Below are 27,559 nucleotides of genomic sequence, written 5' to 3' on the forward strand. Positions count from 1 at the left end.
TCCGCCCCCGCAGCGCCGGGAGGGCGCCGGGGACTCCCGGCAGCGGGAACCCCGCTCCGCCCCGCCCGGCTGCTGGCACCGGGCACCGGCGGACACCCCCTCCCCAAAGCCGGTCGGTTCGGTGCCGAACCCCGCCAACACCGGGCTTGCGTTCAGGCGGGAGACAACACTCCCGAGCTCACCTCGCTGCACAGGGTGGGATCCGCAGAGGGTTTCACAAACATGAACTCGCTGATATCCGAGACTGGCGAAAAGCAGGAGCGGTAACGCGGGGCGGGGGGCGCCGTTGCTGTCACCTGCACGCCCATCACCGTGTCCCCTTGCTTAGGCTCATAGTGCAAGTGCCCAAAAATGTGGCTGGGAGGAGGCTGAAGTGTATTCACGCTCTCCACGCAGCAGCCCTGGTTGGCAGGTGCAGAGCCCCGCCGGAGGCACCGTATGCCCAGCGCTGCCAGTCCCACCAGCGAGACGGTGGAGATGAGCACTAGGGATACAATCAGATAAAGCGTGATAGTGGGCAAGCCCCCACCGTCAGCAGCCCGAGCCTCGGAGCCCTGCAGGGCCTCCGGACCCTTCTCCTCCACCACCACAACCAGTGTGACGGCTGTGGAGAGTGGGGGCTCCCCAGCATCCCGGACCACCACCAGCAGTTCGTGCGCAGAGGCGTCCGTCTCCTGCAGAGCCCGCATGATCCGGACCTCCCCAGAACGCAGGGCCACGCTGAAAAGCCCCAGGTCTGTGGCTTCCACGAGGTGGTAGGATAGCCAGGCATTGCGCCCCGAGTCCGCATCTATTGCCACCACCTTGGTGATGAGAGCAGGAGGGACAATGGAAGGGGAAATTCGGAACTGAGTAGCAGAGTCCTCCCCAGCCCTGGGGAAATGCACCCGTGGGGCGTTGTCGTTCTGGTCCACTACAAAAACATGAACCAGAGTCCTGTTCCTCAGGGCCGGGGAGCCACCATCAGAGACCTCCACATGGAACTGGAGATAGGTAGTTTGCTCATAGTCAAAAGGAAATTTGGCAGTGACCTGCCCATTCGTGGGATGTATCGAGAGGTAGCGAGTAGGATCCAGGCCTGGATCTGTCCCACCAGCTCGCAGGATGGAGTAGGACAGGCGAGAATTCTGTTCCGAGTCAGGGTCAGCAGCAGAGACTGTAACCAGCACGCTGCCCACTGGGTTGTTTTCTGCCACCAGCACTTCATAGGACGCTTGCTCAAACTGGGGAGCGTTGTCATTGACATCTATCACGGTGATTGGCAAAATGGTGTGGCGGGAGAGCGGGGGATTGCCCAAGTCCGAGGCAGAGACGGTGACATTGTAGTAGGCAACATGCTCCCGGTCCAAACGGGTGCTGGTGAGCAGCGAGTACTGGTGCTCGTAGTCCTTACGCAGCTGGAAGGGAAGATCTGGAGACACGTGACACAGGACCTTGCCCTGCTCGCCAGAGTCCCTGTCTCTGACGTGTATCACGGCCACCACTGTGCCCGGCAGTGCATCCTCGCTCAGGGTGCTTGAGAAGGAGGTAAGAATGACCTCAGGTGCGTTGTCATTGACATCAGTGATTTCCACCACCACGCTGCAGTGCTCCTCCATTGTGGGCGATCCCATGTCCTTGGCCTCCACTTCGATCTCATACACTGTTGCCTCCTCAAAGTCCAGGTTGCCCTGGACACGAATCTCCCCAGTTTGCTCATCGATGGCAAAGATCTGGCGTAAGGCAGCTGAGTTGTGGCTACTGAGGGAGTAGCGGATGTCTCCGTTGGGTCCTTCGTCCACATCGGTGGCATTTAACTTCACCACGAGGGTGCCCAGCGGCGAGTTCTCCACCAAGCGTGCTCCATATGATGGTCTGTCAAAAACCGGGTGGTTGTCATTGGCATCCAGGACCTGAATAGTGATCCGTATCTTGCTGGACTGTGGGGGAGAGCCCCCATCTTCAGCAGTCAGGACCAGGTAGTGGAAAGCTCTTAATTCCCGGTCCAGGGCCCGCTCCAGCACCAGCTCAGGGAACTTCCCTCCATCAGTGCGGGCCTTCACGTTGAGGTTGAAGTTGTCATTGGCACTCAGGTGATAGGTCTGCAAGGTGTTGGTGCCCACGTCGGGGTCCTGGGCTGGCTGGATGGGGAAGCGAGCACCCAGAGAAGCCAGCTCGTAGATGCGCAAGGAAACCTCCTCACTGGGGAACTCTGGAGGGTTGTCATTGATATCCAGGATCTCCACCTCAATTCGGTAAAACTCCACCGGGTTCTCGATGGCAAGTTTCAAGTGGAGGAAGCAGCGTGGGTTCTGCCCGCAGAGCTGCTCCCGGTCTATCCGCTCGCTGACCATTATAACACCGGTATTCACATTGACAGAGAAGTACTGGGAATCCGAATCGGACAGTACCTGCAGATTAGCTGCCGCCAGTTTTGTCACATCGGTGCCCAGGTCCTTAGCAATATTGCCCACAAAGGCACCCCGTGTGAGCTCCTCCGGGATGCTGTATCGGATTTGAGCAGATGAGCTGTGCAAGAACAAACAGAAGGAGAAGACACGCGGCAGCCCCAGGGACCGGCGCGCCTGCCCTGCCCTCGGCATCCTTGCCGGGTGGCGGGCCGGGGAGCGATGCCCTCGGCGCCGGGGGCCGCGCTCAGCGCTCGCCGCTCCCATTCATTGTTTGGGGCGGACGCGGCTCGGCGGGGCGGGGGGAGCGCGCCGCGCAGCCTCCCCGCCATTGGCTGCGCGCGCGGCGCCGCCGCTCCAATGGGCGCGCTCCTTCCCCAGGACAGCAACACCGGCGCCAATCACGGCCCGCGCTCCGCTGCCGCGCGCCGCGAACCTGCGCGGCCGCTCCGCGCCCCCGGACCGCCCGGCGCCGCCGGACCCCGCCCCGGGCCGCTCACCTGGCCGCGCTCCCGCAGCGTGCCGGCGGCCGACAGGAAAACCCCGCTCTCCCTCGGCAGGGTCGCGGGGGTTGGGCACGGCCGCAGGAAGGTGAAGTCGCTCCGCTCGGAGCCGGGGGAGTAGCAGGTGCTGTAGTGCTGGGACGGGGAGTCGGTGGGTCGCAGCGTGACCTCCATGTACTTAAGGGTGCCGTCGGAGCTGAGCTGGAGCTTGGGGCTGGAGTGCTTGCAGAAGTCCCGGGAGGGCGACTCGCTGAGCCAGCAGCAGCAGTAGGGTGAGACGGCGGCACGGCCCCTGCGCCGGAGGCACCGGGCGGCCAGGAGGGTGACGGTGGCCAGTGCCACCGTGCTGACGGCTGCCAGCGCGATGATCAGGTAGAAGGTCAGGTCTGGCTTCTCCTTGGCACCAGCCAGGAAATCCTGAGGTTTGAAATTCTCCTCCAGGGCTGCTTCCTCCAGGGCCAGAGTGATGGTGGCAGTGGTGGAGAGCGGAGGGTCACCGTTGTCCGACACCTGGACAACGAGCTGCTGCACTGCCATATCGGAGTCCTGGAAGGCACGAGCTGTCCGCACCTCCCCGGTGTACAGCGACACGTGGAACAAGGAGGGGTCGGTGGACTGCGGCAACAGTCGGTACGAGAGCCAGGCATTGTGCCCAGCATCCGCATCCACTGCTGTCACCTTGGCCACCAGGTAGCCCGGTGGGGCAGCCAGCGGGACCCTCTGGGGTGCTGGCACATCGCTGTCACTGGCAGGGTGCAGGATGGTGGGCGGATGGTCATTCTGGTCCAGCACAAAGATGTAGACGGTAACATTGGCATAGAGTGGGGGGGACCCCGAGTCCCTCACGACCACAGAGACCGGCAGAACCTGCAGCAGCTCGAAGTCAAACGTGCGCTGAGCATAGAGATTGCCATTGTCAGGGTTAATATGGACGAAGGAAGAGATAGGGGCATCCTGCACTTGGCCGCTCTCTATGGAGTAAACAAGCCGGGAATTATCCCCGTCGTCAGGATCTGAGGCAGAGACGGTGCACAGCAGGGAGCCAGGCGGGTTGTTCTCCTGGAGAAAGGCGTCGTAGGAGGGCTGCGAGAAGCGTGGGGGGTTGTCATTCACATCAGATATATTGAGGAGCAGTGTGAGTGTGGTGGTGAGGGCAGGAGAACCACCATCCTGGGCGATCAGCTCCACTGCATAATGGGAGGTAGATTCTCTGTCCAGGCTCTTCTGGGTGACCAGGGAGAAGTGGTTCTGAAGGGACCTGATGGCAAAAGGCACATCGGGGGAGATCTCCAGGCTCACTTCCCCATTGGCCCCTGAGTCCCGGTCCCGTACATTGAAGAGCCCCACAACAGTCTCCAGTGGGGTGTCTTCTGGCACCGGATTCAACAGGGAGGTGAGCAGCACCTCGGGGGGGTTGTCATTGGCATCCTCCACTTGCACCTGCAGTACACAGTTGCCCTCCATCTCTGGGACCCCTCCGTCATGGGCTCGCACATAGATCTCATAGAAACGTGATTCCTCAAAGTCCAGGGCCCCGCTCACCCGGACCTCACCGGTGTGGGGATCCAGGGAAAAGAGCCTCCGCACTGAGTCGGAGGTGTGAACCCCGAAGGAGTACTCTGTCTCCCCGTTGGGACCCTCATCGGGATCAGATGCATTGACCCGGAGGAGCACAGACCCCACAGGTGTGTTTTCCGGGACTTTCACCTTGTATGTGGTGCGGTCAAAGATGGGCGCGTTGTCATTGACATCCAGGACCTGGACCGTTATCTGCGCCGTGCCCGAGCGAGCAGGGCTTCCCCCATCCACGGCCGTCAGCACCAGCTGCAGTTCTGGCTGCTCTTCCCGGTCCAGGGCACGCTCCAGCACTAGCTCCGGGAAGAGTTTGCCATCCGGCTGCTGCTTGACGTCCAGGGAGAAGTGGGAGTTCGGGCTCAGCCAGTAGGAGCTCACAGCATTAGTGCCCACATCGGGGTCCTGTGCGCTCTCCAGGGGGAAGCGCGCAGCCACCGTGGCAGACTCGGCGATGCGCAGGGTGCGGTGAGCAGTGGGGAAGCTCGGGGAGTTGTCATTCAGATCCAGGATCTCCACTTCCAGGCGGAATAGCTGCAGGGGGTTCTCTGTCACCACCTGCACCGACAGCACGCAGCTGGCAGCTGCTCCGCACAGACGCTCGCGGTCCAGCCGCTGGCTCACCACCAGCGTGCCACTGTCCAGGCGCACGGCGAAGTAGCGCAAGCTCTCCTCTGAGCCCAGGCGCAGCCTGCGACCTGGCAGCTCGTCCACCTTCAAGCCCAGGTCCCGGGCCACGTTCCCCACCACGGTTCCCAACTCTGACTCCTCAACCACTGAGTAGTGGATCTGCCCGGAGACCCAGCCCCCGCCGCAGAGCAAAAACAAACTCAGTACTTGCCATTTCCAGGCGGGTCGCTGGAGGCTGACACTCTCCATGTCCGTGCGCATCCGGCCCGGGACACAGCAGGTACTGAGGAACTGCAAATAAATCCCTGGGTCTCTCTTCCAAGGCTTAGAAAACAGCTCCGGGGCTCCGGCAGGCTGCGGCTCCAACTGTCAGCCTCCAAGCAGAGGGGGTGGGCTGGGGGAGGGGAACTGAATCACAGCCCCAGCGCGGAGGTGGGAGGGGGGGGGGAAAGAAGCAGATTTCCCCCCCCTCGCTTCAGATCAGCGCCCAATTGGCCGAGAGCTCCATCCCCTCTCGGCCAGCAGTGGCTCCGGAGGTGCGGGAAGCCGGGGCCTGAGCCGGCAACAGCGGGGCTGCCACCCCCAGCCTCCCCTCTGCCAGCCTGACTCACTTGCTCCGACAGCTCGCTTTGCGTTCACAGGGTAACTGCACGTCCTGGCAGCCTGGAAGCTTAGGTACAAACCCTCCCTGTGTGCTCCCCCTTCCACAATGGTGGCTTCACATCATGCCCACAGACAAAGGGCAGCTGTCATGAACGCAGGCCAAAGGACTTTTCATGCCCGATGAAAAGGTGCTTGTTAGAGCCCCGAGGTGCCAGGGGCTCTTCTCTCACCCCTCTTCTCCCCCTCAGCTACTGCTTTGGCTGCTGCTTGCACCCGATGATTGCCTCTCTGAGTGAGGCATCACTGCCACCAGTACCACCACCAGCCAGGACACCTCTCACTGAGACGGGTGCCAACCCCTGCCAGCCCACCCGTGGGAGTTGGGAGGCTGGAGGTGGGAAAGCAAAGACAAGTGAACCATTCAAAGCCGGAATACGATTGCTCCCAATGCACACCTGACTGGAAGCCACTTCCTTGCCCTGGGGCAAGGAAGGGGTTAGTCTTCACAGTACCCAAATCACTGCAAACACACAGAGCAGGACAATAAGGCCACTAGATCACCACTGGATTACAACTCCAGGTCAGGATGTCAGACTGGGAAGGAAGCCCAAGCCTCCCACCTGGCAGACACACTGATATTCTGTGGCAGACACAGCTTTGCAGTTAAACAGTCTCCTGAGAGCAAAAACAGGGGTCTCATCCTCCCCAGGGGGGAGCAAGCACTAAATTCCTGCTCTCCCTGTCCCAGGGGATGTTGGCAAGCTGCAGGCTTTTAGCTCAGTTCACATCCCCGTAGAAGCCTTATGCAGTCACAGAGTCATAAAATGGCCTGGGTTGGAAGTGACCTCATAGATCATGTCATTCCGACCTCCTGCCGTGGGCAGGGACACCTTCCACTAGACCAGGTTGCTCAGAGCTCAATCCAGCCTGACTCTGAACACTTCCACAGATGGTGCAGCCACAGCTTCTCTAGGCAACCTGTGCCAGTGCCTCACCACGCTCACAGGGAAGAATTTTTATACCTGTTATCTAATCTAAACCTTCTCTGTGAGTTTGAAATCATTCCCTTTTTTCTGTCACTACATGCCCTTGTAAAAAGTCCCCCCTCCATCTCCTACCAGGGTGCACTGAAGGCCACCCTGCCCCTCCCTTGGGTGCACACAGACCCCGAGGGGCTAGGGTCTGCAGTGGTGTGGCAGGGAGGGGACCTAGTGCCTGCCTGTCCCCACCACCTGGGCACCAGAGGGACCCGGGGAACAGGTGAGAGAGGCTGAGGGCACCCGTGCCCAGCACAGTGGACGGTGACAGGGTCACCATCCTTCTGGCGAGGACAGAAACGGCAAAGGTACTGCAGTCCAGGGTCCTCCCTCCCGTCTGCAGCACCTCCCTGCCTATTCTAAGAGCCGCGAGGCGGGACCACCCTGCTGCCAGTCAGGGAGAGACACAGCAAAACACCTCATGAATGGTGAGAAGCCTGGCCGGTCCCACCTACTGCCGGCTCCGGAGGAGCGGAGAAGGCATTCTTAAAGAGACAATGCAGAAAAACACCGGACAAGGGATTCCCCAGCACACAGAGACCGATTCCTGCTTGCACACACTCATTCCCCCAGGGCTTCCAACGGTGCCACCAGCAGGAAGCTGTCACAGTAACCTTGACTCCGGAATGAGTCCTGTCCCCATCCCAGGCCGGGCCCTGGACAGCACAGCTCAGTGACAGACCTTTCCACTGGCAATACAGGATGCTGCAACCCTGGCAACGGGTTTAGTGCTGCTGCAGTGCCTCGGCAGAAGCTCCCTGCAAAGCCCACATAGTCTGGGAGAATCCACTCAGTGTCCTGAGGTGGCTCAGACACCAAGGGGCAAGGGCTTTACACAGGGGATCCTGCTGCTGCTTGGGTCTGTCAAAGCCTGGGATGGGGACAATGCCACAAGGCAGGAGGGTATGGGGTGTCTAGGACAGAGAAAGATTTTCCTCATTCCACAGGGTCAGAGCTCACCCTGTGGAAAGGCACCAAGCCAGACAACCCACGGATCACAGGAGATCCTGTAGGGTAGGATCCCTCATGGCAGGACATGCCACCTGCTACAGACAGGGCCAAAACCCCTCCCACTGCATCACTTCTGGGGGCTTGCTATGTCCTGCAGAGCAAAGAGGTGTAAAGCCTTTGCAGGCTTGACACGGTTAGTTGTCACCACAAAGACTGAATATTCAGGGCTCAGTGCCAGCCCAGCTGATTTCTCACTGCCAGAGCCTTTTCAGTGCAGTACTGGGGTGTAGGAGGGAGTCATGGCTAGGGCTCAGGCTTACTGCCCTCCTCCCACCCCCCCTCTTTTACTGCCCTCACCCCAAGAGGCATCTTGTCAGGACATTTTGGTGGAGGGGACATCCTTGTCCCCAGCCATAGCACAGCCCACACAATGCAGAGGAACACTTGCTCCTGCAGCTGCTGCAGCCATTCTCACCTGCCACAAACGAGAAGTGCTGAGTCTGAGCAGTGACGCAAGCAGGGGAAAAAAAAGGCATAAAATAATTCTGAGAGGTTTCTGCCTCCGTCTGTGATTTGGCCACACTGAGCAGGCGGCACACGCAGCCTCACACCCATGAACAGCTTCCGCTGCACCTCACTTCCTTCTGCTCTGAGGAACTGGTCGCTCCTACTCCCTGCCTCCCAGGAAGGACAAACTACCAGCATCAATGACCTTGGAAATGCACCAGATTCACTCTCCCCCTCCACTGGATCCACTACCTGGCCTCACCTCTGAAGACTGAAACACCCCTGTAATCGAAAGCTTTCAAATTAACAGCACAATTCCCATCGGGGGAGAAGCACAGAAGCTGCTGCCATGCGCAAACGCCTTCCAGCCTGCAGTTTGTTCAGTCTGGACATCAGACATCACCCTGAGACAGCATATTACAAATCATGCAGAGCTTGTGAATAGGGGTTTTGAACAACGTCTGAGTGGAGGACTCACCACCCTGCTAGGAGCCAAAGTCCAGCTCAGTGGAGCCCTGCAAGCAACTGGGGCAGTCTGCAATCCCACCCCCTCCCCCAGAGCAGACATCATCACAGAACTCCCATGGAAACAAAACCGGAACCATTCAGGAGTCAAACATGAGGAGCGGCAGAGATGGGAGGAACAGCTCTGTGACCACGGTCTGTCAAACAGAGGAGCCAGCATCGTCCTTCAGCTTTGCATGCTACACTGTGAGAGGTGACACGCCCAGCTCCCAACCCCATCTGCACCACCACCTCTTCAGCCCCCACCAAGTCACGACGCACAGAGATTTCATTCCCCCGCAGTGCAAGTGCTCCCCTTGGCTCTCCTTTTGCAAAGAGAAGGAAATACTATTAACAACAAACTTTGTGCCAAGGATTAACAAGTGGTTTCAAGATGACCTCAGCCTCCACTGGTTACTCACACAAGGCGTACCCAAAACTGCATCCAAAAGACGTATGTTTGCCAACGCGAACAAACTGACTCACTTGATCCTGCTCACCACAGTGCAAATGTCATCAACCCTCAGGATGGCTCATTTGACTCCAAAGAACACCTGTTCAGCTGTTGCTGAACTCTTTTGGGTCATGGCACAACTGGATATCCCTCCCAACCCCAACACGCAACCACACACGTACGGCACAAATGAACCGTGGCTCTGCCCAGCACCGGGACATGCCAAGGAAGGAGCTACATTACCTCGGCAGGTGTGGTGAGCCGGCTGGCAGTGCCCACAATCTGGTGGTACAGCCCTGGCTCACCATTCCTTATGGTGCCCTGGCGGCTCCCCAAGGGGCTGGAAGTGAAGGGCTTTTTACACAGGAGATCACTCTGGCGAGAGTCCGTGGTGAGATAGACCTGGTGGTAGAAGTTGGGCGGCGTGAAGCCACCCCGCACAGCATCAATGTGGTTGAAGGGCCCTGGTGTCCTGTACGTGGTACTCCTGGCGCTGTTGTATAGCTCCTTTGACTGCCTCCACTTGTAGCACTTGAAGATGCCCACGGACAACATGGTGATGAAGAAGGCTGCTGACACCAAAATCACAGCCAGGATGAGATAGAAAGTCACGTGTCTCCTGGGATCATTGGCAGGTGCCACATCAGTGAGGTCAGTGAGCACCTCCTTGACCATCTCGGCCACAGAGATGGAAACAGTGGCAGTGGTGGACAGCACGGGCTCCCCATGGTCTTTCAGCAGGATGACTAAGGTGTGTTCAGGAGCATCATCCTCACGGAGCTGGCGGGCTGTGAAGATCTCCCCATTGTGCAGCCCAACTGAGAAGAGGCTGGGGTCTGTGGCCTGCAATAGGGTATAGGAGATCCAGGCATTGTACCCTGCATCCGCATCCACCGCCACCACCTTGGTGACCATGTGCCCGGCGGGAGTGCCTGGTGCCACCACATCAGTGTAGGTGGTGGTGGTGTTGGGGTGAGGGTACAGCACAGTTGGGGCATTGTCATTGAGGTCAGTGACAAACACACTGACTGAGACATTAGTGGCCAGAGGCGGAAAGCCACCATCCTGGACCTGCACCATCATGTTGAATTCCACCCGGTCCTCATGGTCCAGGGAGGTAAGCACGTAGAGGGTGCCATTCTCCCGGTTGATGGAGAAAAGGTGGCCAAAAGTGGGGTCACCCTGCAAAAGGGTATAGGAGAGGTGGGCATTGCGCCCAAGGTCCGGATCTGTGGCACTCACATTAAGGATGGGAATGCCAGGCACATTGTTCTCCAGAACATAGACATCATAGGAGTCCTGGGACGACTTGGGCGCGTTGTCATTGACATCCGACACCTGCACCAGGATGTGTTTTACTGCAGACAAGGGTGGTGAGCCCGAGTCCCTGGCTGTGATAGTGATGTTATACTCTGCTGCCTTTTCCCGATCCAGAGCTCCTTCTGTTTTCAATGTGTAATAATTTTTGAGGGAGGAGCTGAGCATGAACGGGATCCCAGGGGAAATAAAACAGTTCACCTGGCCGTTGTCATGGGAGTCCAAGTCTGTTACACTCAGAAGAGCTACGACCGTCCCTGGGGCTGCATCTTCAGGCACAGGGCTGTACACAGAAGTCACTGTCACCTCTGGAGCATTGTCATTCACATCCACGACTTCCACCAGCACCTTGCAATGAGCCACACCAGGAACAGCTCCCTTGTCTTTAGCCTGTAAGTAAATCTCGTACAACTTTGTTTCCTCATAGTCCAGCTGTCCCTTGACCCTCAACTCCCCTGTGGCTGAGTCCAGAGCAAAGAGTTCTCGTACCTTGGCGGGGGTGTGGCTGCTGAAGGAGTAGACGATGTCTCCATTGGGCCCATCATCCAGATCGTATGCACTGATCCTGGCGACCAGGGTACCGCTGGGCGTGTTCTCCCTCACACTCGCCTTATAGGTGGACTGGTTGAAGACCGGGGCATTATCGTTGGCATCTACAACATCAATGTGGATCTGCACCTGGGCCGACCGTGGCGGGCTGCCTCCATCCAGCGCAGTCAAGACCAAATTCAGCTCCCTTTGCTCCTCCCTGTCCAGCTCCTTTTCTAGCACCAGCTCCGCGTACTTGCTGCCATCCACCCTAGTCTGCACGTCGAGGGCAAAGTTCGGGTTGGCGCTGAGCTGGTAGGTCTGCAAAGAGTTAATTCCCACATCGGGGTCTTGCGCGCTCTCTAGCGGGAAGCGTGCTCCGGCAGCCACTGACTCACTGATTTCCAGCCTCGCTTGGCTGCTGGGAAAAGCCGGGTCGTTGTCATTGATGTCCTGAATCTCTACGGTGCCGCTGTACAGCTCGAGCGGGTTTTCCACCACGATCTCAAAGCTGAGGGAGCAGGGAGAGAGCGCGCCGCAGAGCTCCTCCCGGTCTATCCTCTCGTTCACCAGCAGCGCCCCGCTCGCCAGATCCACCCCGAAGTACTTCTTGTTGCCGCCGGACACCACCCGCAATCGGCGCCCCGGCAGCCGCCCGAGGTCCAGCGCCAGGTCGGCTACCACATTCCCCACCGCGGAGCCTCTCCGCGCCTCCTCGGGGATCGCATAGCGAATCGCGGCGGAAACCCAGTCGGAAACTCCGAACAAAAGCAAGAGGCTCAGTACCTGCCCCGTCGTCACCCCGCGGCTCCTCACAGCAACGCCGTTCATCGCACAGGACGGCCGCGCTCTCCGCTTCGCCCCCCCGCCCCGGCTAGAAACTCTCAGCTCGCCCCGTCATGCCGCTGCCCAGCGGCCCCGGGAAGCGGCGGCGGCGGCGGGGAGCCGGGCATTGCTCGGCGGGCTCGGCGGTGACTCACTCCCAGAGTCTCTCTGAGACCGTCTGCGCCTCATCCCGGCTCCGAGCGGGGCCGGGCCGCCAGTTCCCCCCCGCTCCATCATTGGCCGACAGCGGCACACAGAGTCCCGTCCAATAACTGCACAGAGCGCAGGGCGCCGGAGCCCCGCCGCCGCCGAGCCCCGCCGGAGGGAGTGCGGCGACCTCGGCCCGAGGACAGAGAGGCTCGAGCGGGCAGAACCTGAAGGGAGAGCACAGCCCTGCGAGAAACCTCACTATAAAAACAGCCGGGCAGGGAGAGAACTGGCAGAGACAGGGTAGATCAAGCACAGTGCCTGCGTGCGCGGGCAGAAAGGTGTAAAAGTTGGTAGAGATAGCGACGCCAGAAAGGGCGATACGGAGACGTAGGGTGTTTGGGGGATGTGTCCTAGGAACCCCTCGTTGGAATGAGGCAGAGAGAGTAAGAAAGGGAGGTGGAGCGGGCGGGAGGATGAGTGGGGGAGGGTTGTTTAGGGTAAGAAGGAGAGCCGGGGAGAGCCAGCACAGACACGACGCGCCAGCCCCCTGCGTCTCTCAGGACCTTCAGGATGCCTGTCCTCCCACCCAAATGCTCGGCCAGCCCCTTCCTGGGGGGAAACCCCTTTCAAGGCGTCGCGACGTCGCCGCTCAGTGTGCCACCAAAGTAGCGTCGGCGGCAAAGCGACACTGATTTAGTGCTGCCGAATTATGAGCAGCTCCTCCGGCCGCAGCACAGAGTCTCGCCACAGGGCGGCTCCCGCCGCAGGATTTCCAGGAGCATCGCCCCTCTTGCGGGATCCCCACTGCCACCACTATCCCAGAAGGCATCTTCCCCGACAAACCGCAGAAATCTCGGTTTAATACGCCCTCCTACTCTCGCCAGCTCCCACCTTGCTTCCCGGTACTTTTTTCCACCAGCCAGAGGCAGGGGAATCACACTCTGCAACGTGCAGGCTCACCGGGGTGGGATCAGATCCCGTTCCCGCACAGCCACAGCCGGGCAGGTCAGGGCACGGGCAGTGCCTGGTCCAAAACCAAACGTTTCCTGCCTTCAGGGTTTTTGCTGTCATCAACAACAACCTGTCTCATGTCGGGTTTTCCGGCTTCTCACGCACCCATACGGATAAAATGACCGAAATCCCGGCGTTCGTCCTCTGTCACCCTCAGAACTGCTCGGCTGTCACGGGGTAACGGAAAGTGGACGAGGAAGCTTGATAAGGGAGTGCCAGGAGCCCTGTGAAAACCCGGCTGTGACACAGAGTCCAGGTGTCATCCCACAGCCGAGACTGATAAGGAAGGGATGGCGATGTCCGGGAAAAATTGAAATCAGCGCCCGCGCATTCATTCACTTATAAAGGCTCTCAAAGCGTTGCAGAACTGGCTCGGAAACTTGCGGCGGGTTATTTGTTACCCCTCTACTTGTGGTGGCTGAGCTCGTTGTGCAGGAGCTGCAAACCACCCGCATCAGCGCTGGAAACCGATATTCTCCAGAGTGAGAGGAACCTCGACTCTGCGTGTCCTCGCCCCGCTCAATCCTAAAAGCTGCCGTGAGCACATGGGATCCACCCAGAGACGCAGTACTTCTGCACTTACATGAAGAGTCGGCAATATCAAACGGGTCGGCGCAGTCTGTCCTATCTACATGCTCAGATATTTCCTTCCCTCCTGATTAATCAAAGATTAATCTCCCGATTAATCGTTGCCAAAAGATAAGCTTTATCAGTGCTATTTATCATACTTATAACCAGTCCAAATAATGTGATGGAAGTATAGGGTTCACACTGCTAAAATCCAGTGTTAGTCATCTAACGTTCCCAAAACACCTCTTTTCTCATAGAAAACCAAATCACAACTTTAGTTCTTTCTTTCTTACATGTAATCTAAAACCAATAAAATCCATAGCTCTCTTCGACACAAATCTTGAAGTAGTCCTCAGCAACTTATTTTCTCTGAAATAAAATTTTTTTCCAACCACTGTAAGCTCTGAATCCTTTTTTCAACCACTGCCCATTTCGTGGTTTTCCTCAATGTGGTTAACCAAATAATTCCTCGAACGTGGGGACCGCAGTTCTCAAGTCATTTCCCTTCCTGTGAGTGCACACACCACCCGTACCAGAGTACCTCGTCCGTTTAATCCCAGCAGTAGTGGGATGGCCAAGCGGCGGAGAGATGAGTAGAGAAGAGATCTCAGGAAAGCCATGGAAGACAGAACATTTCCATCTACCATATTTCGATTAATCTGGAGAAATTACGTCTCCTCCACACCTTTATGGGAAACATGAATATTGCAGAGGACGCTTCAGAGCGCCTGAAAGCGCCGTTGGGAGGGAGAAGAGTGGAAACGTACGACAGCTAAGGGGGAAGACGCCCTCCCCTGCACCAGGAAATAATTCGGGAACGGATTCAAGCCAAATCCCAGCTTGAGCCGCTCACCTCGGCGCTTTTCCCTACTCCGCTTGGGCTCCAGAGAAGCCAGTGGCAGCAGGGAACACAAAATCTTCTCCTGCTAGATTCCAGGCTTAGAGCTCCACTGGAGCACCAGCTCCAGCTTTACAGACGGAGGGGAAAAGATAAGTTACGGGTGTACACACATTCAGTTTAAGAGGTTCAGAGTACTCAAGAATCGAGCTTGCCACAAAGGGGAGAGAACTACTAGGTTGCTGCCCCTGCTGAGTAAACACGCCGGGATAGATCACACATGAAAAGCGCTCAGGCGTGGCTGTGACAATTAGGGGTCATTAGACCAAGGTAAAAGGGTTGGTTTAGTTCAGATTCCACGACACTTTTTTCCCGCTCCACCTCGAGTCACTCGGGGTCGGTGAAATTCGCACCTGTCAGTCTTTCTCCAGGACAGACTGAAGTACTGACAACTTTGAGTAGCTCCTCGGGGAAAATCGGCAATTCGCCGATAAGACTGGCCAGGACAAAAGGATGAGTCGAGCTCTCACTTACACACCCACTCACACCTCCACGCCCCTGAGCTATTGAAGAGTATGTCGGTACTTTAAGCACTGCCGGTTGATTACTGATCACCGACAGCAGAAGAGAGTTAAAAACATTCACACAAACCCACAGAGAGGGACCCCAGGACAGAAGCTCACCTGTGCCGAGCTCCCGGGGCTAGGAGGGTCCTTCCGGGAAAGAGTGCCTGAGCCAGGATCACCGGACAGGGGACGGGCAGGCAAGGCTGCCGTCCCTGGTCTCAGGAACGTGAAGTCCTTCTGCCCCGACTCGGAGGCTAAACACACTTCGTAGGAATAGGGCAAGGGGAGAGTGCTGCTACAGTAGTTGTACGGTGCTTTTGAACCCAAGGTGGAATATAGTTCCTTATCAGAAGTTATAAAAATAGGAGGGCTCCGCGACCGTCGCCATTTAAAGAAAAAAACAAAAATGACCGTGGAAACGAATACCAAGGACACGAGGGAGAGCGACACAACAAGAATGAGGTTCAGATCAGACGACAACTCGGACACAGTGTCTCTGTCGCTCAGCTCCGGCAGCGCCTCCTGCAAGCTCTCGGCCAGCACCACGTGCAGCGTGGCCGTGGCCGACAGCGCCGGCTGCCCGTGGTCCTTCACCACGGCCACCACGCGCTGCTTGGCCGCGTCCCTCTCGGACACGGCGCGCGCCGTGCGCACCTCGCCGCTGTGCAGCCCCACGCGGAACAGCGCCGGCTCCGACGCCTGCACCAGCTCGTACGACAGCCACGCGTTGCGCCCCGCGTCCGCGTCCACCGCCACCACCTTCGCCACCAGGTACCCGGCCTCGGCTGAACGCGGAACCACCTCGAAAGGCGTCGGGGCCTCTCCCGGGGCCTCTCCCGGGCCCGGCGCCGCCGGCCAGAGCACCCACGGCGCGTTGTCGTTGCGGTCGAGCACGAAGACGCGCACCGTGGCCGTGGAGCTGCGCGCCGGCGCGCCGCCGTCCTGCGCCCGCACGGCCACCAAGAACTCGCGGCACTGCTCGTAGTCGAACGAGCGCTGCGCGTACAGCGCGCCGCTCCGCGCCTCCACCGACACGAGCGGCGCCGCGCCCGCCGCGCCCGCGCTGCCGCCCGCCAGCCAGTAGCTCACGCGCCCGTTGGCGCCCGCGTCCGCGTCCCGCGCCTGCACGCGCAGCACCAGCGCGCCCGCCGCGTTGTTCTCCCACACGTAGGCGCTGTACGCCTCCTCCTCGAACACCGGCGCGTTGTCGTTCACGTCCGACACCTCCAGCACCAGCTCCGTGCGGCTCGACAGCGCCGGCCTGCCCCGGTCCCGCGCCACCACCGTCACGCGCTGCTCGGACGCCTGCTCGCGGTCCAGCGCGCTCGCCGTCACCACCTTGTACGAGCCGCCCGACGACGCCACGATCGACAGCGGCGCCTCTCCCGACAGCTCGCACGACACCTGACTGTTCTCGCCGGAGTCCGGGTCGTTCACGTATAGCAGAGCCACCACCGAGCCTATCGGCGCGTCCTCGGGAAGCGGGTTCGACACCGACAGTAGCGTGATCTCAGGCACGTTGTCGTTCACGTCCAGCACCTCCACCTCCACCTTACAGTGAGCCACCAAACCGCCGCCGTCCGTCGCTTCCACCAACAGTGTGTAACTTCGTGTGTCCTCGAAGTCCAGCGCCTCCTTCAATGAGATTTTTCCGCTTTCTGCATCCACCACGAACTTCTGGAGCACCTTGGTGGGCATTTTCCCGAAGCCGTAGGTGATGCGGGCGTTGTTGCCGGCGTCAGCATCGGAGGCAGAGACGTTCAGCACCGTCGAGCCTGCAGGCGAGTCCTCGTTCAGGCTGACGCGGTACCGCTCCTGCGCGAACACGGGAGGGTTGTCGTTGGCGTCGGTGACGTTGATCCAGAGCTGGGCGGTGCCGCTGCGGGGCGGGTCCCCGCCATCTAGCGCAGTCAGCGTCAGACGCAGGGTGTTCTCTCTCTCTCGGTCCAGTGCACTCCGAAGCACCAGCTCTGCAAACTTGCTGCCGTCCTGGCTCTCCTTCACCTCCACCGCGAAGTAGCCGTTGGCCTCCAGCTCATAGCCTTGCAGCGAATTGCTGCCCACGTCCGAGTCTTCTGCCATGCCTACGGCAAATCGGGCGCCGGGAGATGTAGACTCAATGATTTCGAAATGGATGTTATCCTTAACAAAGCGCGGCGCATTGTCATTCACGTCCTCGATGGACACCTCGACGTGGAAAACGTTGAATGGATTGTGCACCAGCGCCTCGAAGCTGACGGAGCAGGTCGCCGACTCGCCGCACATCTCCTCTCGGTCCAGCCTCTCATTCACGTACAAGTTCCCGTTTTCCTCATTCACCATGAAGTATTTCAGCTGCTTCTTGCCGGCAGACGCCACCCGCAGCTTGCGCGCCGGCAGCTCGTCGGCGCTGAGCCCCAGGTCCCGCGCCAGCGGCCCCACGAGCGAGCCTCTGCCCAGCTCCTCGGCGATGGAGTAGCGGACCCGCTCGGCCGCCGCCCCGCAGCACACGCACAGCAGCACCGCGCACAGCAGCTCTCGACCGCCGCCCGGCCCGCGCCTCTGCCGCCGCCTCACCGCCATTCTCTTTGAGCAGCGCTCGCCGAGCTCTTGCCTCCTGCCGCTGCCCTGCCTCCCTTCCAGCCGCTCTCGCCAGACAGCGCGGGAACAGCCAAAAGACAGAGAGGTCGACTTCGCCTTTCGCCGCTGCTGCTGCTGTCGGTGCCGCTGCCGCTGTGGCCGGCGCCGGGCGAGCGAGCAGCCTGCGGGGGCAGGACGCGGCTGCGGCGGCTTTGGGCGGCGGCGGCTCCAGCGCCGCTCGGCGGCGGCCAACAGCGGCACCCGGAGGCGCCGCGACGCCACTGCAGCCGCCTGAAGACGGCGCTCAAGGGGGTCTCGCTCCGGGTCGCACCGTGGGCAGCTCCCGGGAATTGTCGCCACCGGCTACAGAAAAGAGCGAGTCAGTGTTCAGTGTGGCGAATTTTCTCATTCCCGCGGAAAGGGGAATCGAGTAGCTCTGATCAGAAGTGAAAATGCAGAGTCTGGCTAGGGAACGTGTAGTGGAGTAGAGGAGGATCACGCAGACTTGGTACAAGGGAGCACAGGTGAGTACAGGTAAGTACAAGCAGGTACATTGTGCAGCAAATTCCTTGCAGATTCAAACACTTTCTGTTGTTGCTATGGGCTCTCTTTACGCAGCTCTTTTATTTCATTTCTACCATCTCTGTGAAGCAACGTCTACAAATACTTGGGAAGAGAAGCCTTTGAAGAAGAGAAGCACCAGAAGCACCATTTGCTTTCCGGAGATTCTTGTTTACATTCCTTTTATTTTATATCCCTCTCAGACTGGCTGAGATGGGGAAAAAACAGCAAATCTTATTCTCTAGAACAGCATTATCCGTACATGCTCCCGGTTCTACAACTAAAGGAAATTACCACAACTTCTTGCCCTAGTACTGGGAAGAATGAAGCATTTCTTCAAAAAGCTTTTTCAGTGAACGGTGTAAATAAGTAGATCTAAGAACGTGGACGGAAGAAAAAAAAAGGTATCCATGCTCCCAGGATACTTCAGTTACCAGTGTGCTACTCCGAGAATTGTAATAAAGAGGGTTACTATTCCTATGTGGTGATGGCCGAAGCATACATGACATTTCAACTACCTTTCCCAGGACAAAGCCTTCGTTAAAAAAAGACGACAGAAAAGTCACAAAAAGAAATTTCAGAAAGGCAAAACTAGAAAAGGAGCTTTACCCACGACACGAACACACTGACGTGTACTTTGCCTCAATAAAACAACAAACGCTCCCGGCGTGGGACGGTCTGAAAACGGAAACGATAAAACGTTCTTGAGAGCAGTGGCTACGAAAAAGCACTTGATTCACCTCGGTGCCTGTTTGTACTGACGCGACCTCTCAGCAGCCATCAAAGGAGAAATCACGGGATGCAAGACTCTCCACAAACCAACAACTCGTGTTTCATGACCATGTAGAAAGCACGGAATGTTTTGACCAGCTGAATCATTTCAAGCTCTGCACGAAACAGGATTTGGGGAGCTGTGGGTACACCAGGTTTTCCTAACACTCCTATTGCTCAAGAAATATCTCCATGGATTATTACTACGCTCATTCACAGGGTCGTGGGGATAATTCTGTTCCCGATTATGCCACTCTTTCCACTGCCTCCAAAGAAACAAAGATGTAAACTACAAGACTCAGTTTCTCTTTCACAAGCTGCTTCTGCTGTAGCAGTTAGCAGGAAACGATCGCTCGGCAACAACATTGCTCTGAAAACACGCTCTTGCTCCGCAACAAGAAGCAGCCACAACCTATCTCAGCTAGGGGAAGGACAGGGAAGAACACCAGCCCATACGGAGAAAGTATTTAAGCAGAATCTCGCCCTTCCTCACTGTTTGTTGCGTCGCATTGCATTAATTAGACACCGCTTTCAAACAATTCACGTTAATTGAGAACTCTGTGTTGTAAGACAACTGTGATAAATACAAAAACAGACGACTGACTTTTGGAAAAATCTCCAAGCAATAAACAGTTCAAGATGAAAATACCTGTGTATGTATAATAGTCCAAACCTGTGAGCAAGAAATGAACACTGGCTTCAGGCACATTAGGATCTACTGTCACTAGACCATCGGCTACAGCACCACCTGTACATCTCTGAAAAAGGCACAATGACCAAGAGTAAACTAGGTGAAAATTGCCCATGAGACAGTAACAATCCCTCGAAAATCAACCTTCGTTTGGCAGAAGAGGCTTCTCGTGGACAACAAGGTCATTCTCACAAAATCATCCCAGGTGCAGTAAGACTAGATTGTGCTCACTGGTTGATAAGGAGCACAGAAGGAAAAAACAACTTTTCTAATCAGTTACGCAATAAGAACGTACGCTACTCTCTTCCTCATACATTGTATCGATATTAAACACTTGGCATAGAAAGATCGAGCGCTGCTACAAGAGAGAGAATTATACAAAACAAGACTGACGATGACATAAAAAACAAAAATGAACACCCCCTCACAGCAAGTGTATATCGACATTTCCTGCAGTGCCATGCCGTCTGTAACGCTACCCAGCAGAAACCTCGACAACACGCTCTGATTTCTAGATATTCACCCACAGTTTGAAGGCATAAAAAGAGGTATATCGTCTCTAAGCACGACATTCAGTCAGCGAACATGCAGTTCTTCGACTCCATCGTTGCAGGAGCACGGCCATGGCACACCAACAAGGTGACAAGCCAGTGATCACACATCTATTTTAGAATTAACAACATTAACAAAAAGCAATTGCCCTCCCCTTCCACTATCTCTACTCACTCTCGAGTGTGAAGCTCACTTGTGACTCAACCAAAGAAAATCCCGCAAGAAAACTCGCAGAGTGCCTGGGCATGGTCTCTCGAAAAACACACAGTGCATTCTGCTACACAAAGTTGGCACTGCTGTCACTACTGGTTGACGAATATAACGCGTGAGGCACTTCAAAACGTAAGTAATTTAACAGACCCAACACCAAGCAAGCAACCACGGATTCACGTCCAGTTTACAACAATAGCTTACATTTATCCTAAATAATATTAAAAGAAAAAGAGTACGGAGTGATATTTAAGTATACCAAAGACAGACTTGAGAAAAGTGCCGCTGTGAAAAATCCATACTACAGTGTAATTCATACTCTGCTATAAACGATAATAAATAATAAAAATATATATAAGATCAGGTGGTACTATACAGGCGAGCAAATAATGATGCAGGATAAAAATAAGAAAAACAACAACAACAAAAACCAGTAAGACTTCATTTAAGAAAAGTGAAAATATCACAACACGGAAATTTCTCCAAGGGAACAAAATGTTCTGTTTGTCACCCTACTCAAGTACATATGCCGTCGTGACCATAGCTGAAACTGCACACAACGTAAACTTCCTCTGCCTTACAGTGCAAGACAACAGATTAGCAGAGCTAATACTGACCAGAAAAAAACCCCGCGAAATTAATGACCTGGCAACTCATAAGAAATAAAGGTCCCAAAGCCAGAACCACAAGCCAAGAAGAGCCTGAATTCTCCTGCAACACCCACCAACCATAATACGAAGATCCGACACAACATCCACCTCCCGCAGCAAAAGGCACCAGCGCGATGTTAAAGGAGCTTTAGCCTTCCTTGTTAGAATATTTCCCTGCTCAGGACAGACAACACAAGGGAAAAGAACAGGAAAGCAGCAGAGGGAACAGTCGCAAAAAGAATTTGGACCCAGAAACTCACCGAGGGAAGGGCGGGATCTGTGGGGAGGGAGCTTGAAGGGTCCTCGTCCCCGAGCAGCGGCGCGGGCTCGTCGGGAGGCGGCCGGGCAGGGACCGGCAGGGTGTCGCAGCTGCTGGCGCCCGAGAAGCGCAGCTGGCTCTTGCGCGAGTCGGCCGTGAGCGACACCTCGTGCGAGTAGGACTGCAGGAAGGCGCGCACGCCGTCGATGCCCACGAAGTGCGAGACCGGCACGCCGCGCAAGGCGCCGCTGCTGGCAGCCAGCAGCTGCTGGCGACGCCAGCGGCGAAGGCGAAGCGCCAGCAGCAGCAGCAGGAAGGCCAGGAAGAGGCACGAGACGGCGGCCACGGCCAGCACGAGCCAGCGCGTCAGGCTGCCGGCCGGCTCGCCCGGCGCCGCCGCCTCGGCCGCGCTGCCCAGCTCGGCCAGCAGCTCGGCCACGCTCTCGGCCAGCACCACGGTGAGCGTGGCCGTGGCCGACAGCGCCGGCCGCCCGTGGTCCTTCACCAGCACCACCAGGCTCTGGCGCGCCGCGTCGCGGGCCAGCGGGAAGCGCGCCGTGCGCACCTCGCCGCTGTGCAGCCCCACGCGGAACAGCCCCGGCTCCGTCGCCTTGGCCAGCTCGTACGACAGCCACGCGTTCTGACCCGCGTCCGCGTCCACCGCCACCACCTTGGCCACCAGCGCGCCGGGCTCCGACGAGCGCGGCGCCAGCTCCACGCCCGACCACGCCGCGCCCGACACCGACCCCGCCCGCGCCGGCGGAGGCGGCGGCGGGTACAGCACCTGCGGCGCGTTGTCGTTCTCGTCCACGATCAGCAGCCGCACCGACACGTTGCTGCTCAGCGCCGGCGCGCCGCCGTCCTCCGCACGCACCCACAGCTCCAGCTCGCGCACCTCCTCGTAGTCGAACGAGCGCAGCGCGTACAGCGCGCCCGTCTCCGCCTGCACCGACACGTACGACGACAGCGGCGCGCCCCGCACCCGCCCCTCCCACAGCCGGTAGCGCACGCGCGCGTTCTGCCCCCAGTCCGCGTCCGTCGCAAGCACCGTCAGCACCAGCGCGCCCGCCGCGTTGTTCTCCGCCACACGCGCGCTGTAGCTCTCCTGCGCGAACACCGGCGCGTTGTCGTTCACGTCCAGCACCCGCAGCGACAGCACGGCGCTGCTCTGCAGCGGTGGCGACCCGCCGTCGGCCGCCTGCACCGTCACGTTGTACTCCGACACCTGCTCTCGGTCCAGCTCTCTCGCCGTCACAACACGGTAGTAATCCTCAAAGGACTTCTCCAGTCGGAAGGGCACGCTCCCGGTCAGTGAGCAGAGGACGCCGCCGTTCGCTCCAGAGTCCCGATCATGGACGTGCAGCAAGGCCACTACCGTCCCCGACGGCGCGTCCTCAGAAATTTCACTTAGCGCTGACCTCACCGAAATTTCGGGTGCATTATCGTTTATGTCTGTTACAGTGATTGCGACTTTGGCAGTGTCGAAAAGCTGTCCTCCGTCCCGTGCCTGTACCTCCAGTTCGTAGAAGTCTCCTTCCTCGAAGTCCAGGCTTCGCAATAGCGTGATCTCTCCAGTCTCAGAGTCCAGATGGAAAATATCCGTTGCCATGTCCGACACTTTTTTCAACGAGTATTTCACATATCCATTTTGCCCCTCGTCGGCGTCCGTGGCCGTGACGGTGACGAGGACGGAGCCCACAGGCACGTCCTCCGGCACACGCACCGTGTACTCCGACTGGCTGAACACGGGCGCGTTGTCGTTCGCATCCACCACCGTCACGCGAATCCGAGCTGTGCCCGTCAGCGCCGGATCGCCACCGTCACTCGCCCTCAGCACCAGCTCGTGAAACGCCGCCTCCTCCCGGTCCAGCGCCTTGGCCAGCACCAGCTCGGGACGCTGATCGCCACCGGGGCCTGACTGCACGGCCAGCGAGAAGTGCTCGTCGCCGCTCAGCTCGTAGCTCTGCAGGGAATTCCGTCCCGAGTCCGGGTCGTGAGCCTCAGCCAGGGGAAACCGCGACCCCAGGGCTGTTGCCTCGCTCATTCTCTCTTCCAGCTCACTTTCCTTGAAGCTGGGCGCGTTGTCATTAATGTCTGTGATTTCCACTTCGATTCGGTAAACCTGCATCTGTCCCTCCACTATCAGCTCACAGCGCAGCACGCATTTCTCCACCATCCGACAAAGCTGCTCTCTGTCGATCCTCTCCGCCGTCACTAAATGTCCTGTCTTCCCGTGCAGAGCGAAATACTGCGTCCTACCTTCGGACACAACGCGGACGCCGCGGTCTCGGGGCTCCTGCAGCTGCAGCCCCAGGTCCTTGGCCACGTCGCCCACGAACGAGCCCTTGGGCATCTCCTCGGGCACCGAGTAGCGCAGCTGCCCCCACGCCGCCTCCCATGCTGCCAGCAGGACTGCCCAGAGCAGAGCTCGCTGCCGCCGGCCCCAGCGCCTCCCCGCCGCGTTCATGTCCGCCCCGGCACCACTCCACCGCCTGCAGCTCCTCGCCGCCAGCCCAGACAGCTCCGGCTACGACTCTGCTCCCAGATTCTGAACAGAGCCTTAGCTGCCGTCCCCTCCCTCTTGTTACAGAATGGTTCCACACCGCGGACACGCACGGAGAGCGCCCGGCCTCCGACCCATACACCGAGGGAGCGAATGATCGAGCCGTTCCGCAGCGGGCGGGGCTGAGTGCAGCGCTCCGATCTTCCTCTCGCTCGGCTCGGTCAACAGCGGCGCCCGCAGCCTCCTGCCGGCACTGCAGGCACCGAGAGCTGCCGCCGAGCGCAGCCCGCCCCGCCTTGCACACAGGGATCTCGCGGGGACGGACTGTATACGCCGAGAAGAGGTCGCTTTTCGTCCCGCGCGGACTTTCTGCCTCGGCTTTTGTCCAGCTGATCTCTGGTTTCATCCTCCAGGTGATGACGATCGGACAGAAGTAACACGCCTGCTGTCATTACAGTCTTTCTACCTCACGGGAGATTGTTTTTATCATGATCATATAACATGGATGCAACCCTCTCCACTATGATATCCGGGGTATCACGAGTTTTACTGCATACGTCCGAAAGCACAAGCGTCTCCACCAACTGCATTTTTTGTACGAGTCGTGCTTGAAGAAAAGCCTTTCAGCCCACCAAAATTGTGTTATGGATCAGGGAACTACTCATAAACAGTACCAGTGGTAAGCGAATCCAGCACTAAAGGGGCAGTCCTTGTTATTATTCACCTGCACATGGGAAATGGATCTGAATAAGCCTGCATTACTCCCTGTTTTCCAACCTGGACTTCGGAATTTTTCATAACAAGCTTACTTAATACAGGCATGACAGTGCTTACTCTGATGACTTAAAACTCCTACACAGATATTTTAATAATGCTAAATTAACCCGTAGCTGTAGTACAAGCATTTCTGCAGATGCCATCACCGTTTTTTTCAGCCTATCACAAAGTTTATTCTCGAAGCTATGTATTTGGAGCTATCACCACACCAAGCCCCATCACGTGCATACCAGTCTACACAATAAAGATCCGCCTTCTTCGTTAATAACACATAACAATCCAGCAAAAATAATTTTCCTAGAGAAAATCTTACAGCTGAAGTAGAATGTGGGATGAATCTAATATGCTACAAAACTTTTGAATGGCAAGAACCTCCCACTGAACAAAAAAATGTTACAGCGGATGAGGCAGCAATTGCCTGTTACCAAGGCTTGATGCACAAGGAGACACGATAAGTAATTATTTCGCGCCATCACAGAAAATACCAACAGACTTCGGGAAGAAAAAATCCGAAGAGCTCGCTGCCAACGCCACAGCACTATTAAAAGACGCAGAAGCAAAAATTCGCTTTACAGACCTGCGGTGCATCCGGGTCGGCGGGCTGCTCTCCCAAAACGGCAGTACTACTCGGGTTCGGCTTGTCGCAGCAATCCCCGCCCAGAAGCTCCTCCGCCGACAGGATGGGCACCGGCGGCGGCGGCGGCCAAGCGGCCTCGGGCACGGCGCGCGCCGGCGCCGCCACGCACAGGTTGTAGGAGTAGGGCAAGGTGCCCTCGCAGAAGTCGGCCGGGAAGGCGGCGCCGGCCACCGAGAAGCGCTGCGCGCCCAGGCAGCGCAGCACGGCGGGCGGCCCGGCCCGGCGCAGCCGCGCCAGCACGGCCAGCGCCACGCTGAGCAGGAAGAGCGCCGACAGCAGCGCCAGCGCCAGCACCAGGTAGAACTGCAGCTCGGCCGCCGGCGCCTCGGCGCCCGCCGCCCGCTCGCTCAGCTCCGGCAGCGCCTCCTGCAAGCTCTCGGCCAGCACCACGTGCAGCGTGGCCGTGGCCGACAGCGCCGGCTGCCCGTGGTCCTTCACCACGGCCACCACGCGCTGCTTGGCCGCGTCCCTCTCGGACACGGCGCGCGCCGTGCGCACCTCGCCGCTGTGCAGCCCCACGCGGAACAGCGCCGGCTCCGACGCCTGCACCAGCTCGTACGACAGCCACGCGTTGCGCCCCGCGTCCGCGTCCACCGCCACCACCTTCGCCACCAGGTACCCGGCCTCGGCTGAACGCGGAACCACCTCGAAAGGCGTCGGGGCCGCTCCCGGGGCCTCTCCCGGGCCCGGCGCCGCCGGCCAGAGCACCCGCGGCGCGTTGTCGTTGCGGTCGAGCACGAAGACGCGCACCGTGGCCGTGGAGCTGCGCGCCGGCGCGCCGCCGTCCTGCGCCCGCACGGCCACCAAGAACTCGCGGCACTGCTCGTAGTCGAACGAGCGCTGCGCGTACAGCGCGCCGCTCCGCGCCTCCACCGACACGAGCGGCGCCGCGCCCGCCGCGCCCGCGCTGCCGCCCGCCAGCCAGTAGCTCACGCGCCCGTTGGCGCCCGCGTCCGCGTCCCGCGCCTGCACGCGCAGCACCAGCGCGCCCGCCGCGTTGTTCTCCAACACGTAGGCGCTGTACGCCTCCTCCTCGAACACCGGCGCGTTGTCGTTCACGTCCGACACCTCCAGCACCAGCTCCGTGCGGCTCGACAGCGCCGGCCTGCCCCGGTCCCGCGCCACCACCGTCACGCGGTGCTCGGACGCCTGCTCGCGGTCCAGCGCGCTCGCCGTCATCACCTTGTACGAGCCGCCCGACGACGCCACGATCGACAGCGGCGCCTCGCCCGACAGCTCGCACGACACCTGACCGTTCTCGCCGGAGTCTGGATCCTTCACATTCAGCAGGGCCACTACGGTGCCGACCGGCGCGTCCTCGGGCACAGGGCTCGAGAGGGACAGAATCGTGATCTCGGGCGCGTTGTCATTTTCATCCGTGATGTCTATTTGAACCTTGCAGTGCGACACTAAACCCCCGCCGTCCGTCGCCTCCAGGCCGAAGATGTATTTACTGTTCTCCTCGAAATCGAGGGGACCCAAAGTCCTGATCTCGCCACTCTCGCTGTCGACAGTGAATGAAGCGCGGACTCCATCGGGGACGTTGCTGAAGGAGTAGGTGACCTGCCCGTTAGTGCCCGCGTCTGCATCTGTCGCCCGCACCCGCAGCACCAGAGACCCCTCTGGCAGATTCTCTGCCACTCGTGCCTCGTAGATGCTTTTGCTGAACACGGGTGGGTTGTCGTTGGCGTCTGTCACATTGATTCGAACCTGGACAGTGCCAGACCTCGTGGGATCCCCACCATCCACGGCCATCAACACCAGCTCAAAGGAGCTCTGCTTCTCTCGATCCAACGCTCTCTCCAAAACTAATTCTGGCTGCTTGCTTCCGTCGGGGTTCTCCTTTAAGGCCAGAGAGAAGGACGGGTTGCTGGTCAGCTGGTAAGACAGAAGGGAGTTGCTGCCCACGTCTGCGTCTCTGGCCATCTCCAGTGGAAAACGAGCACCGGGAGGAATTAATTCACCGATCTCGAGGTCCAAAGCAGCTTTGCTGAAAGCTGGAGAGTTGTCATTCACGTCCTCAATGGCCACCTCGACGTGGAAGACGTTCAGCGGGTTGTGCACCAGAGCCTCGAAGCTAACAATGCAGATCGCAGATGCGCCGCACATCACCTCTCGGTCCAGCCTCTCATTCACGTACAAGTTCCCGTTTTCCTCATTCACCATGAAGTATTTTAGCTGCTTCTTGCCGGCAGACGTCACCCGCAGCTTGCGCGCCGGCAGCTCGTCGGCGCTGAGCCCCAGGTCCCGCGCCAGCGGCCCCACGAGCGAGCCTCTGCCCAGCTCCTCGGCGATGGAGTAGCGGACCCGCTCCGCCGCCGCCCCGCAGCACACGCACAGCAGCACCGCGCACAGCAGCGCTCGCCCGCCGCCCGGCCCGCGCCTCTGCCGCCGCCTCACCGCCATTCTCTCTGCGCAGATCTCGCCAAGCTCCTG

The 27,559-nt window shown here is 58.5% G+C and overlaps 1 protein-coding gene and 1 pseudogene across 21 annotated transcripts in view; one reads left to right on the plus strand and one right to left on the minus strand.

The window, feature by feature from the left end:
* The window catches only part of LOC146431052 (protocadherin gamma-C3-like), a 216,829-nt gene that overhangs the window by 24,790 nt on the left and 164,480 nt on the right, over window positions 1–27,559 (minus strand). Inside the window, exon 1 of one of the 21 annotated variants that reach the window (XM_085073277.1) lies at window positions 25,064–27,544. The exons of 18 other annotated variants lie outside the window; for them this stretch is intronic. In XM_085073277.1, coding sequence (XP_084929403.1) covers window positions 25,064–27,529 — 2,466 coding nt within the window. In that variant the 5' untranslated portion in view covers window positions 27,530–27,544. Of the gene's footprint in view, window positions 1–182; window positions 2,381–9,391; window positions 12,034–25,063; window positions 27,545–27,559 lie in introns of those variants that run through there. 2 more of the 21 variants (XM_085073296.1, XM_085073298.1) reach the window with 2 other exon arrangements.
* Window positions 18,406–22,192, plus strand: LOC146431053 (uncharacterized; annotated as a pseudogene).

Source organism: Lichenostomus cassidix, chromosome 13 (assembly GCF_008360975.1).
Source record: "Lichenostomus cassidix isolate B80296 chromosome 13, HeHo_3.0, whole genome shotgun sequence".
Taxonomy (NCBI): domain Eukaryota; kingdom Metazoa; phylum Chordata; class Aves; order Passeriformes; family Meliphagidae; genus Lichenostomus; species Lichenostomus cassidix.